This window comes from Pipistrellus hanaki (genome assembly GCF_964339955.1).
Source record: "Pipistrellus hanaki genome assembly, chromosome: 12".
In the NCBI taxonomy this organism is placed as follows: Eukaryota; Metazoa; Chordata; class Mammalia; order Chiroptera; family Vespertilionidae; genus Pipistrellus; species Pipistrellus hanaki.
This window is the reverse complement of record NC_140514.1, coordinates 32,613,152-32,627,683: the sequence shown is the minus strand read 5'-3', so window position 1 is coordinate 32,627,683 and position 14,532 is coordinate 32,613,152. Positions and strand designations below refer to the sequence as shown.

General features: G+C 38.1%; 1 protein-coding gene across 3 annotated transcripts in view; it reads left to right on the top strand.

Moving 5' to 3' along the window:
- WDPCP (WD repeat containing planar cell polarity effector) overlaps window positions 1-14,532 on the top strand; it is a 361,986-nt gene that overhangs the window by 255,896 nt on the left and 91,558 nt on the right. For all 3 annotated transcript variants that reach the window (XM_084901083.1, XM_084901081.1, XM_084901082.1), the window contains one exon: window positions 2,198-2,321. In XM_084901083.1, coding sequence (XP_084757209.1) covers window positions 2,198-2,321 — 124 coding nt within the window. The remainder of the gene's footprint in view (window positions 1-2,197; window positions 2,322-14,532) is intronic.

Sequence of the window (14,532 nt, the reverse complement as noted above, 5' to 3'; positions counted from 1 at the left end):
GGGATTCCAGTATTTCTACAAGGAGAAAATGCCTAGCACAGTGCTTGGCCCACAGTATGTATTAAAATATTAGTTAAAAATAAAAAGAGTATAACTTGCCGAAACCGGTTTGGCTCAGAGAATAGAGCATCAGCCTGCAGACTGAAGAGTCTCAGGTTCAATTCCAGTCAAGGGCATGTACCTTGGTTGCGGTCACATCCCCAATGGGGATGTGCAGGAGGCAACTGGTTGATGTTTCTCTCTCATCGATGTTTCTAGCTTTCTATCCCTCTCCCTTCCTCTCTGTAAAAAATCAATAAAATATATTTTTTAAAAAGAGTATAACTTCAAAATTTTAGGTACTAGGTATTACTATAATATTTCTGCCGGGGGAGTTATTTCAGTGATTTCTTAGCTTTGGTATACTCTCAAGATTGGTTACATAATATTTTTTTTTTTTTAAGAAAAGAGTCCCCAAGAAAACCTGTTATGGTGCACAAAACTATACAAGAGATCCTAAATTTACAGTTGAATAAATATGGAGAAGATAAAATATTTACTGTTACTCAGGACACTGAGAAATTACTAACACCTTAGTGAATTTGTATTGTAAGATTTCTGTGTTCTAAGAAAGATTAGTAGGTAATTCACAAATGGACGTTATCAGATTTTTGCATTAATAAAGTATATTCTCAGGAACCACATTGGGGAGACAGGGAAATAAAAAGCTTGTATGATTATAGGCTATTTAAAAGATGCTTGCATGATGCTAGTTATCAGAATATGTGCATTTAGATAGGTGTATGCATTTCCCCCTAAGTAACTGCAAAACACATTTCTAAAACATTCAGAATTCTTTTCTAGTGAGATTTATTCTATCTGAATCTAACAAATTTGACATGGTAATTTGTTTTCCTTTTATTAGTGGAACCCAGTGAGCTCTTTTATTTGTAGCCATGTTGTGGTTATCTTTGAGGCCATCATTTCTGTCTTAAACATCAAGCTGGGCTATCTAATGAATCTGTAGCTGTGCTGGGAGTTACGAGTATCTCATGTAGGCTTGAATGTTTCCGATGTACAAAACATGCTGTCAAGAAAACAAGCGATGGCAAGAGAATCTGGCTTTGTTTTCACAATAGCATTGCTGTATTCAATTTTAATCTAAATTGACTGCTGCTTTGAAAGAAAATACCTGTAAAGTTCATCTTACTTCGCTGTCTAGATTTGAGATTAAAAAGGAAATTACTTATAGCTTAGCCAAGTCTATAGCAATTAACTCTGATGAGGTATTTAATGCTTTCAAAATCAAATATGCCTAAAACTAAAGAATTTTGCTAAATAATAAAAAAAAAAATTTGTTTATTCAACCAAGCGCTAGTAAGTAGCATAAGAACCAGTGGAGTCTTACTGTGAACTGTAGTGCTCTATATACGCACACGCACACCGCTATGGTAATTAGATACCTTCCTGTATTTCTGGGAGGAAATACAACCCTATAGGCATGTCTTGGTAAAACTGTGAAGTTGGCAGACTGTGCCCCTTTCTCCTAGTTCTAAGCACGCTGGTTTATCACAACCTGCTCTCCAGTCCCCCTCTCCTAGGAAGGTGTCAGGTGACCCAGAACAGATTAGCCTGTCATCCCTCCCAGGGGTGTTGGCTTTCACACCTGGACAAAACCAACAGCCTTATTGTGGAGGACAGGATTTAGGGAAGATAAAGGGACTTTCACAGTTTCTTTAAAGTTTGAGTAGGTAGTAAAAATCTCTATTACCATAAGACTATTTTTGTTTGTATTATTTTTCTAAAAGATTTCTAATATTTCAGCTCCCAGTGTAGACAGGTTAGTTTTTGCCCTTCCACTAAGGAGAGTAAATGTTGAGCACAAAGCAAGTTGATTTTACTGGAAATACTAGTTCAAACTGTGTTGCTTTGATGAGTCACTTTTAATTACCCATTTGTGCTGAGAGGTTGATTCATTATGGATTTCTTCAGTTTTGACAGCTTTTCGTTGTTCAGAGTTATTGTCAGCTCTGCTCCAAGTGAAAGTTTATACACAGGTTTGTTTTTGTACCAGCTGTCATATTTTAATTTCATCTTTCCTGCAACAAGCTCACATTTCATCCAAGTTTGCAAAACCTGACTGACTGCAAACATGAGTATTCTGTTGTAATTGAAGGAGTTTCACTTGTTTTAGTGCTGCTGTGTTTGAATTCCACAGCACAGCTCGAGGCAAGCCTTGGAACCTTCTATGCGCCAACAAGACCACTCCTGGACACAACTATATTGGAATACAGAGACCAAGTCAGCAAATATGCCAGGAGATTCTTCCACCACTTGCTCAGGTGAATGATATCTTTGGATTGATTTGTATTAAACTAATGCCTATATAAGGTGCCATGTTCTTTAATTAGAATATCCCATGTTATGGCTATCTGTTTTATGACACCCTAAGGCAGCAATTTTCAACCTTTTTCATCTCATAGCACACATAAACTAATTACTGAAAGGCTGCGGCACACCAAAACAAAGTTTTTGTCGATCTGACAAAAAATAAGGTGTAATTTTGATTCATTTACATGGGACGGCTATTGTTGTGTTGGTTGTAGTCAGAAGTCAGTGTCCCTGACTACATCGTCAGGGTATGGCATGTTTTAAAACTTCTTGCGACACACCAGTTGAAAACTGCTGCCCTAAGGGTAAAAACAAATCTTCTCTTGATATCCTTTACTTAATTCATTCTTGTTTTCCTTTTAACTAATATATTTCAATATTGTTTAGGGCTTGTCCATCAACAGCACACTTTCATATAACTTCCCCTTTAGTGTGAAAGCCGGGTAAAGTCAATTTAAAAATATTAACTTAAAAAAAAAACAACTAACTTAACTGTGCTCCAGGCACTAGAGAAATGTTTTAGTTTCATTGAAGCTAAAAATACAAATGTGCTATAAAAAGCTCTGAGACGGTCGTTGGTTTGCTTTACTTTCAAAATTACTGTGGAAAGATTTGTCCATTGTCCTCTCGTGTTGTGGCAAGTTGCTAGCTCTACTGTGCCTTTTTTTCTCTGCTTTAAATGGATATAATAAAATTTTTTAACCCTAGGTGGTATATGAAAAATTAGATAATGTCAGTAAGTTACTCTGAGAAAAGTAACGTAAAAGTTGAAGGACAAGTACATATAGCATATCCCATATATATAAAGTTTAAAAAAACGGGTGGATGGAAGATGAATGGGTTGACAGAGATGGATAATAGATCGGTAGATATAGTTAGTTTAGAAATACATATATTTAAAAATACATATAAACTATATGTATTCGTACATATAGTTTACTTTAGAAATACTATAAATGAAAGCAAGGAAGTGATTAGCACAAAATATAGGATAGTGCAGAGTAGGTTAAGAGAAAACGCGGAATAGTCATATATGAGCCTCCAAGGTATTAGTGATGTTAAGATGAATGGGGTATATATCAGGGTCAATTAAAAATAACCATTCTTTTAGCTGAATGTGTACATCTTGTATACTTTTTACTTATGATATATTTTATAACGGAAAGTAATAAAATTTTCTGCTCCATGCACCAAAAGGAATTGAGTTTAGAATTTTAATTTTACTTAAACTATGAATTTGCTATAACTCTATTGAACTCTTTCAACAATTATATATATAATCCCTTCTTTTTTTCTTAGAACAACCCTTTGAAGGGGATAGTATCAGTTGACAAATGAGTAAACTATATATAAAGTGGCACTTTCATCTCCACCCAACAGGGGGGCCTTTGGAAAACAGTCATTTTAGAAGCTGAGAAATGTTAATATGTTGTATGAGTTGTGATCTGTAATTGAATTTGCCTTTTAATCTGAATTGCATTAGCATTTTTCAAGAGACTTTTCACCCTGAATGAGGCAGTCTCCTATATACGAGCCTCTGCCAAAGGTACTGTGGCTGTCGTCCGACCGAGGGCTTTGTTCTCTGCTCTCACTATTATTTTGTTTTCCCTGTTCTGAGGAAAAATTAATGAGTTCCCTTCCTGCCTGAAGAACACAACTGATTAACATGAATGAAACAGGCGTTTTAGGGCAAACTCTTGGTGGCCTCGCTGTGTCTCTGGCCTCTGTGACTTTGTGCAGGGATTGGTTTGTGCATTAGCATTATGCTTCTTAATGTGATAGTCATTATTCTGTGCTCCTGGCCCTAGAATGCTCATAGCCTACTAATGCTCGCGTATGCTACAGGTGTGCACTTTTTTTGTTCATTGATTTTCCTCAAATGCAATATTCTATTTTTTTTACTTGCTTTGATGAGGTGTCTATTATTGTTGTTCTTATTTTTAGATTCCAGCTTTTCTGTGTGGTTATATCTGGAATTGAACGTTTTCCCTTGGGATATACTAGGTTTTTCATTTTTCCTTTTATGCATGTTTTGCTAAAATTTCTGTTATAATGAGTGTTTATTAGTTCTTTTGACAGTAGGCTATACATGGCATTATGAAGGGGAAAAAAAGTAGGTTTGGAGGAAAATTAAATGAGATAGCTAAAGTTGAAACTATTCTTTTTTTAATCTGCTGCCAAGTTCTCCTGCTTAAGGGAAGAGAAACAGGCCAAAGACTTTTTTTTGTATTTATGAAGTTCTAGACTTGCATTACTCCCTGTACTTTGCTAGCTAGTATTTTAATACTCTAAAAAAAATTATTACATAATGGACTGAGTCCTAAACAGTAAGCACCATCATACAGAATTGTGGACTGAAGGTGAGAAAAAAAGGAGTGCTGTGCAGAGTAGGTTTGTGCTTACGCTCACTCACTGGTAAAGCCATTGACTCAGATTGCCTGAGTCCGGATTGAACTGTTGATTAAGAAGAATAAAATATTAGATTAATTTTAATTTCATGCAACCATAAGAAGAGTGAGTATTATAGTGAGAATTTGTGATAATAGACAACTATACTGGATGAGTTACTAAAATAAAATTTTTTTGATACAATTTTGTTTTTATTTGGATAGTTAGGGGGAGTCCATGGACATCCCTATCCTGGAGGTCTGGGGGCAGAGCTGAAAGTTCCAACCCTCTAATCATGGTTGGTTCTTCTGATAACCAGCTCCCTCTATAGAGGCTTTTGAAAATCACCTCATTCATATAAACTCAGGTCTGGTTGAAATGAGCTTGTTATGAATAACAAAAGACTACTTTCACCTTTTTGGGGTGTGTGTGTGTGTGTGTGTGTGTGTGTGTGTGTGTGTGTGTGTGTGGCGTGCTTTTGAGTCAGCTCTGACTCCTGGCAACCCTATGAATGAGTGATGCCCACAATGTCCTGTCCTTTATGGAGTCTGTCCATCTCATATTTGATCTTTCTCTTTTCCTGCTGCCTTTTATTTTTCCCAGCATTATCATCTTTTCCAAAGAACCTTGCCTTCTCATGATGTGTCTAAAGAAAGACAACTTCAGTTTTGTCTCCACCAATGTGTCAGGCTTAATTTGCTCTAGGACCTACTTGTCCCTCTTCCTGGCAGTTCAGAGAATCATAGAGCTTTCCTCCAACCCCATATTTCAAATGAATCTTTTTTTTTTTTCCTATCAACTTCCATCACTGTCCAACTTTTGCATCTGTACACAGTGATCAGGAAGATGAGGGTGTGGATGAGCCTAGCCTTGGTCTCTAATGACACAGCTTTGCTCTTGGTGATCTTTCCTAATTCTTCCATCGCTGCCCTTCTGAGTCTCCACTTCTCTTGATTTTTTTGGCTGCAGTCTCCGTTTAAATTGGTGATTACCGAGGTAAGCAATTTCAGTGCCTTCCTTGTCTGTTACAAGTTGTGCATCTCTTCGGTAGTCATGATTTTTGTTGTCTTCATCTTCAAATGCAGTCCTGCTTTGCTACTTCCTTCTTTCAGTTTCATCAGAAGTCATTTCAGATCATTGCTACATTCTGCCAGTAAGATGATATCACCTGCATATCTTAAGTTGTTGATATCTCTTTCACTAGTTTTAACTCCTCCTCCCTCTGGGTTTAGTCCAGATTTTTAAAAATATGTTCAGTGTACACATTAAACAAATAAGGAAATAAAAGGTGTGGCACCTTCCCCTATAGGAAACCATCCAGTCTCTCCATCTTCTGTCCTGGCAGTGACTTCCCGTCCACAGTACAAGTTACACATCAGGACAATCAAGCGTTGAGGCACACTCGTCCCTCTCAGAGCAACTGCCAGCTTTGCATGATCTACACAGTCAAAAGTTGACCTTCTGTTATTCTTCAGAGCAGTCCAATATCCAGCAAGTGCTCACAATCAGGTCTCAAGTGCCTCTTCCTTTTTGAATCCAGCTGAAAATCCAACCTTTCCTGCTTCATCTAAGGGGGAAGCCTTAGCACCACCTTGAGCATCATGTACGTGTACGGGAAGTTAGAGCAGTGGTCCTGTCGATGCTGTGCTCTTTGGCACCTCCTCCTGAAAACTGGGAGGTATAGAGAACCTTTCCAGTCAGTAGGCCATTGTCTTGTTTTCCATATTTGTTAACATCTTTTTTGAGAGGATTTTGACAGATTCACTGCTGGTGGCTTGACATAATTCTCTTTGTATCTCATCTACCCCTGGTGATTTATCTCTTCCCAATTCATTCAGGGCAGCTTTCGCTTCACTGTTTAGAACTGCAGGTTCTTTCTTATAGGAATAGTCTGCAGAAGTATCTGTCATCCTTTTGTCTTTTCTGTAGAGAATTTCAGTGGGGAATCCATGAACATCCCTTCCCTTTATTTTTTTTCTGGTCAGATAATGTGCTTCCTTACTACTATTCAGCATTCTTAATCTAGGTTTGAATTTCCCTCTTGTTTCCTGCATTTTCTGGTAGAGATATCTGATTTTTTCTTTTTGTTCTCTTCTATCTCCTTACGTTGACTTTTGTAAAAGTTCTCTTTATGTCTAAATGTTAGTTGTTGAAAAACTGCATTCAGGTTTCTAACCCTACTTTGGTCACTTTTTGCTTTTGCCTCTTACCTGTCTCTGACAATTTTCAGATTTTCTTGTCTCAAGCAGCTTTTTCCCCCCTTCCTTTCTACTTCCAGCATTGTCTTTTTGCATTCTTTCCAAATAATATTTCCAGTGTCAGTCTGCAGTTCTGGTTCTTGGTCACTTAGGTTTAATAATGCAAATCTATATTTGATGTGCATTTTAAATCTATTAGGAATGTTATTTACATTATATTTTGGCAATACAATTCTTTCATTACTCCTCAGCTTTACTCCAGTGTTTGATATTAACAATTCATGGTCAGTACCACAGTCTGCTCCTGATCTTGCTTTGGCAGAAACAACACAGTTTCTTCATCTTCTACTTCCAATTACAGAGTCTGCTTGGTTTTTTTATTGGCCATTTGGTGGTATCCATTTGCTCTATCACCTAGGAAATTCCATGAGTTTTAGCAGCTCTGTGCCAGGAATAAGACAAAGACCAAAGGTATATTTCTTTTTATAAATCACAATATCGGAAAAGGCCAATGCAGCTTTGCCTAAATTAAGTTCACAAGGTGATTGTTTACGTCTCAGCCTCCATGAAATTGAATAGTACTTCAGAATTACTGAAAAGGGAAATACTAACAAGTAAGAGCTTCTGTTATAAATAAATTTGAGGCCCAGTTCATGAATTCATGCATGGGTAGGGTCCCTTGGCCTGGCCTGTAGTTGGGACTGATCCGGGCCATCTTGCCCAGTCCTGATTGGGGCTAATGGGGGCCTGCTGGCCTGGGGGAGGGACCGCGGGAAGTTGGCCAGCCATGGGAAGTTGGCTGTGGGAGCACACTGACCATCAGGGGGCAGCTCCTGCATTGAACGTCTGCACCCTGGTGGTCAGTGCACGTCATAGCAACTGTTCGACCAGTTGTTTGTTCATTCAGTCACTTAGGCTTTTATATATAGATAGAAACTATAAGCAACTTCTAGGTATTAAAAAAAACATTTCAAATGAATGTGCCATATATGAAGCTAATTTTACTAACATGGACATATAAAGGATTAATATTTATTTTACTTATTTCCCTCTTAAATATAAGACTTGTTTTTTGACTCAAATGGTATAATGTAATTGTGTCAGAGAGTCATGCTTTTTTAAAACTTCAAAAGAATAAGCAACATATTAGGAAAGGAAGTTTTGTTATCTAGGAATAAAAATACCGTTTATGGTATATTTGTGGGGAAGTGTATCGATGTCTGCATTTTCCTTTGCAGTGCAATAAAAAAGTGAGATGAACTGATGGATAGAAAGGGAGATTGATAGATATGTGATTAAACAATATTGTAATGTGACAGTGATAGAATCTGTGTGGTAAATAAATATCCTCCCAACTTCCTTGAATGTTTGAACATTTTTATAATAAGATACTGAGGGGATATATATATATATTAATTATATCAATATTTACACTTAGAATTTGGGTGGGGGACTAGAGACTAGTCTTTTGAAAGTGGTTCTTAGCTTATGCAAAATATACTGATAAGCAAAAATTATTTGTTTTGTAACAAAATGTTATTAACCAATTCAGTTTTTAAATTGGCTTCTTTCAGTTATACTTTTCAGTAATGAACCATTCACAGTGAATAAAACAATTATATGAAATGCATTCAAAGAATATTAATACTAAAATAACTACCTAATAATATGTACAGATTAAGATAGAATGCTCTTCAGAGAAATGCTTCTTGGTTAGAAAATCTGAAAATGCTAGATGGTGTATTTAAAATACTAGTTTAAAGCATGGTTGACCTGGCAGGAAACTAAGGGAAACACTCAAAGGTTGAAATGACAAGGATGCTTGATTCCATAAGAGTAAGCAAATTCAAAGTTTGCCTTGAAGGCATCTGCTGGCAGTGAGGTGCTTGGTTTACAAAGGCTGTATACTCAGAGAGTCAGAGACAGCGCTTTGGGCTGAAGTGAATAGGAGATGGGGTCAGAAACCCCACATCAATCTACAGTCTTCCCTGAGGAAGGAAGATAGGAGATCCAAGAAGGAATGGTGGGCAACAATTAATTGGGCTGTTTATCTTTCTATTGTTGAGAATTCTTTATCCATTCTGGGTACTAGACTCTTTTCAGATATTTTAAGTATTTTCTCCCATTTTTTACTTTTTTGGTAGTGGTCGATGCACAAAAGGTTTTTCTTTTTTATGAAGTCCAATATATTGACTTTTTCTTTTGTGGTCTCTGCAGTTGGTGTCGTATTTAAGATACCATTGCCTGCCCTGGTCTGGTAGCTCAGTTGGTTGGAGCATTTACCTTAGTCCCTTATACTCAAAAGTGGAATGTTTGATTCCTGTCAGGGCACATACCTACGTGGACTCTAGTTGGGGCGCATACAAGAGACAACTGATCAATTTTTCTTTCTCACATCAGTGTTTCTTTCTCCCCCTCTCTCTCCCTTCCTCTTTCTATAAAAATCAATGAAAACATAATCTTAGGTGAGTGTTTTTAAAAAATAAAGAAACCATTGTCTAATCTGAGGTCAGGAAGATTTACTCCTATTTCATTCTATGAATTTTATAGTTTAAGCTGTTATGTTTATGTCTTTGATCCATTTTGAGTTAATATTTATATACTAGAGGCCCGGTGCATAAAATTTGTGCACTGGGAGTGGGGTTCCTCAGCCCAGCCTGCACCCTCTTGCAGTCTGGGACCCCTCAGGGGATGTCCCTGGGGAGTGGGCCTAAGCCAACAGTTGGACATCCCTCTCACAGTCCAGGACCCCTTGTTCCTTAACCACCCGCCTGCTCGCTGCTATTTACCACTCAGCTCACTGCTCCTTAGTGCTGCCATGGAAGCAAGAGAGACTCCTGCCACTTCAGCCACAGCTGTGAGCCCGGCTTGTGGCTGAGCAGTGCTCCCCCTGTGGGAGTGCACTTACCACCAGGTGGCAGCTCCTGTATTGAGCATCTGCCCCCTGGTGGTCAGTGCATGTCATAGCAATTGGTCGTTCTGGTTGTTTGCCATAATGGTCTCTTAGGCTTCTATTATATAGACTAGAGGCTCAGTGCATGAATTCATGCACAGGTGGGGTCCAGCTGGCCCGCCTCAATCAGAGCCGATTGATCCTGGCCGGCCAGGAGGAGGGGCCATGGGTGGTTGACCAGCTGGCTTCACCCCCATTTGGGGTTGGGGGGCAAATAGGGGGCGGGGGGCTTTGGGGGGTTGGCTGGCTAGCCCTGCCCCCTGGTTGAACTCCAGGTAGAATTCCTGGTTGAGGGGATAATTTGCATATTAGCCTTTTATTATATAGAATGGTGTGAAGTAGTGATACAAATTCATTCATTTACATGTGGTTATCCAATATTCCCAGTACCATATTGCCTAGAAGGGATGCAAGTTCTGTTTTTCTACTCAGCCTTCTCTGGCATCATCTTATTGAGGGAAGGCGGGTAAGGGAGGGGGTGGGACTCCTGTTACAGTCCGACAAGGTTGGAAGTCACCAGCTATTGTCGGCACGGGTGAGGCCACAGTTTTGCTTGGTGTTTGGCTGGTGTAAAGCAGTTATTTCCAGAAAGTTTTCTCTCTTACTGTGCTGTCCATTGCCTGGTCCTTTGGCCAGAGAAATCACACTTCTGTTTGGGCTCTTTTTCTTCTCTGTACCCATTGGCATGTTTGGGTCACTGACTTCTCTAATCTCAGTTCTGGAACACATGAGGCAGAAAGAACTGGTGTTCCTTGGGTCCCCAGGTTCCTAAGCTGGCCTGCCTTCTCTCCACCTTTCATATTCTTATGTTTGCTTTTTTTATATACAAGTCAAGGTTTTAAAATTGTACTTAGAGGGAGGGATTGGAAAAGGTATTTCTATCACTCTTAGAAGTAGAAGCCTCTTAATACATTTTTTTAAACCCTAAAAGCCCATCCACTGTTGCTAATGCCTTTTCAATGAAAAGGGAAACTGTCTAGAACTTCACCTAAACACAGTCCTTCTATAACTTCCCGGAGGCCTGAAGGGTTTCTCTAATAGGTCATAGCTGTCTTAAGGCAGTCTGCATTTAAGGAGCCCACAGGCCTACGTATGAATTCTCTACCAGGTGTAAGCATTCAAGAAGATTTATCTGAAGCTACAAGTTCCTTTCATGTATGATCACTATCATTGTTACTGTCTTCAATGTCACCCAAAGCATGGGTCTTCACACTTCTCCCTTCCTCTTTCATTGTGATGTGCCAGATTGCTGTGATGATATATGGTAGAGTCCATAGATTTTTTTAGATCATGTAGCTTGATAGGAAATCGCAGCTCTTTTCTTTCTCATTCTCAGGTGTGTCATCAGTGTAGGTCAAACTTTGATCAATATGTAAAATCTAATTTTGGCGAAAATATTATAAACATTCAAAATTACAGTGTTAATTTTAAAATGGTGCATTGAGAATGAGTCATACAACATTAGATTAGATTAATTTTTTTTTTTTTTCAAATAAGGCATTAGTCAGACTTGCTAGGGAAAAAGCATTTTTGTGTTGTTTGAGAATTTTGCCTTGTGAGCATGTGGAGCAGCAAGTCAGTTTAATAAATAGTTCTGCATAGATAAAATGCTAGCAGGTGGTTACTGGGAAATGTTTTTGTTTCATCCAATAAATGTCTCCTTCTGTCTGGTAAAATACAGAGTGTGGCAAAAGTAGATTTACAGTTGTAAGTATGCGAAACACAGAGTTTATTCTTGTATTATTATTTATTGATTGTATTATTTACCATATGAACAACTTTTGCCCCACCCATAATTCTTTCAGTGACATTTAAAACCTTAGGTTCATTCCTAGAGTAGAAGAGGAGAAAAATATTGATAATATTCAAGGATATAGAATAGAATCTTAGAATATGTTTGATCCAAAAGAATGCCAGGAAAGCAGGAAAAAATAATACATGGGACAAATGGAAAATAAATAGTAATGTGGTAGATTTAAAATAAAAATGTATTAGAAATCACATTATATCTAAATGGTTTAAACCCTTCAATTAAATAAAATAGAAACAGCAGCAGGCAGAACAGACATCCTGAAAATCAAGATAGACTTCAGCCCTGTGTGGGTTCTCAGTGGTTACAGCATCAGCCGACAGACCAGCGGATCGTGGGTTCGATGCCTGTCAAGGACATGTATCTGGGTTCCCGGCCCTGGACAGGGCCCATGCAGGAGGCGACCAACTGATGTGTCTCTCAATTCAGTGTTTCTCTCTCTCCCCCTCCCTCCCTTCTACTCTCTCTAAAAAATCAATTGGAAAAACATCCTTGGGTGAGGATTAACAAAACAAAACAAAAAAAGGTATAGTTGAGATAATCACAGTGCAGGTCACTATAAATTCTGACCTGGCCTTTCTCAGTGCTGGATACATGCCTGCCTTTCCTTCATCTTCCCCTGCCATGAGCACACACTATTGAGATCTGCAAGAGATGGAAGAGGGACATACACAATTTTAACTGATTGACTAAACTCGTGTTCCCATAGTTAAAGCTGTTTAGGTATCAAATCCGGACAATTGACAGTTATCCTTAGAGTGCAGCACATCCGGTTCCCTGAGCTGACTGTGTAGTCATCCTGATAGGTTCGCCCAGTAGAACAGTTTAAATGATCAATACAGTGAAAGACCTACAGCTGGAATGGAAGAGAGGTTACAGAGAATTATTGAAATAAAGGATGGGATTTGACAGACCGGGGCTTGAGCACAAGAGGTGTGAAAGAACAGGTGTCTGGGTTGTTATCTGCATTTTTAATTAACATCTGTTTTTAGCCGAAGCACCTTGCTGAGAATGCTGTACTGTGCTTGTGTTCAGAGATAAACACCGACTATTGAGAAGCTGCTAAATAGTAAGAGGTTATTAAAACGGAAAGTTTTTCCTTGAGAGGAAGAAATAATGGAGGTTTGCTCACTGGATATAGATTTCTAGGGGAACCCCTGTTAAAACTATTATGTTTTTAAATACTTTATTTTTAAGCTTAATATGTAATTGGAACGTAGGAAAAGTCACAATTCATAATAATAATAAAAGTGTTCACATCAGATTATACCTGGGCTTGGGACTTGGAGGTGGTTCTGAAAGTATTTTTGCTGTATCTTCATTGTTGAATATTGAAAAGAACATATATGTGTATTAAGTCCATAATTAAAATAGAATAAAAAACTGAAATCTGTATGCTTGGCATATTGTGGCAATTAAAGCATTTTTCTTGTTGGAATAAATGGAAAGAATTTAGAAAATAAAAAAATGAAAGGCAATAAGGGTTTAAATAAGGCAGGAAAAGTAGTTTTCTTGATTATCTTTTGATGATTACAAAAATATACTGACATCATCTAATAGTTGAGACTCTAACCATAAGATATCAAGTGCTTAAATTTCTCCAGATAACTAGTTCATAACTCAGAAGTTGCACGAAGACACAAACTTCCATTATTTGCCCTTTAGTTTGATGCAAAACTTGATTTGTTTAGCATTGTTTGGGGGGAAATGTTTGAATGGATACCACTTTTTACATTTATATATATAAAAGCCTAAGTGACTGGGCGGTAGCTATGACACATAATGACCACCAGGGGGCAGATGCTCAATGCACAGGCATGGTAACATGGAACAGACTGATGAATCAGAGGGAAGGAGGGAGGGCGGGAAGAGATTAACTAAAGATCTTACATACATAATAGAGGTCAGGTGCACGGATTCATGCACTGGTGGGGTCCCTCAGTCTGGCCTGTGAGGGTTGCATCGAAACCAACAGTCCAGCATCCCCTGAGGGGTCCCGGATTATGAGAGGGTGCAGGTCAGAGCTCATGCAGGAGGCATCATAAAGCTGCCAAACTGACTCTACAAACAAGTGTTATTCTACAAGTACAATTTTAAAAATCATGAATTTTACTTATCAAGAGGCATTTTGGTTATTTGGATGTGACTATTACATATAAAGCTTGTGTGAACATTCATGCAGGTTTTCATGCAGATGTGAGTTTTTCTCTCTGATAAATGCCCAGGAGTGTGCTTGCTGTCATATGCTAATAGTGTGAGTTTAGTACTATATAAGCTGCTATACTATTTTTATAGTGGCTGTGTCGCTTTGCATTCCCATCAGCAATGTATAAAAGATCCAGTTTCTCCTCATCCTTGCCAGCATTTACACTATTTTTAATTTTAGCTATTTATAAAGATGTGTGCTGATATTTCATTGTGGTTTTATTTGCATTTTTCTAATGGCCAATGATGTTGAGGATCTTTTCATGTGTTTATTTTCCATCTGTATGCTCTGGTGAAATATCTTTTTGTGTTTGTTTGAAAATATACATTTTTGTTTGGATTGTTTGAAAATATACATTTTTAAAGTTTGTGGCTGTGCTTTGGAAATGAAAATTTTTATTTTGTAAGCATGAGAGAAATACTGCAATATCTTTTAATGGCGCTGTTGATGTTTAAATGTAGATGCAGGAGCCAGAATGATGTGCTCAGATTATGCTAAGATTCCAACATTGAGGAGATAGTATTGATATATAAATGTAGAAGGGAGGGAGAAGGGGGAAAAGGAGGCAGAAGAGAGATGGAAATTATAAAAAAGAAGGAAGAGATGG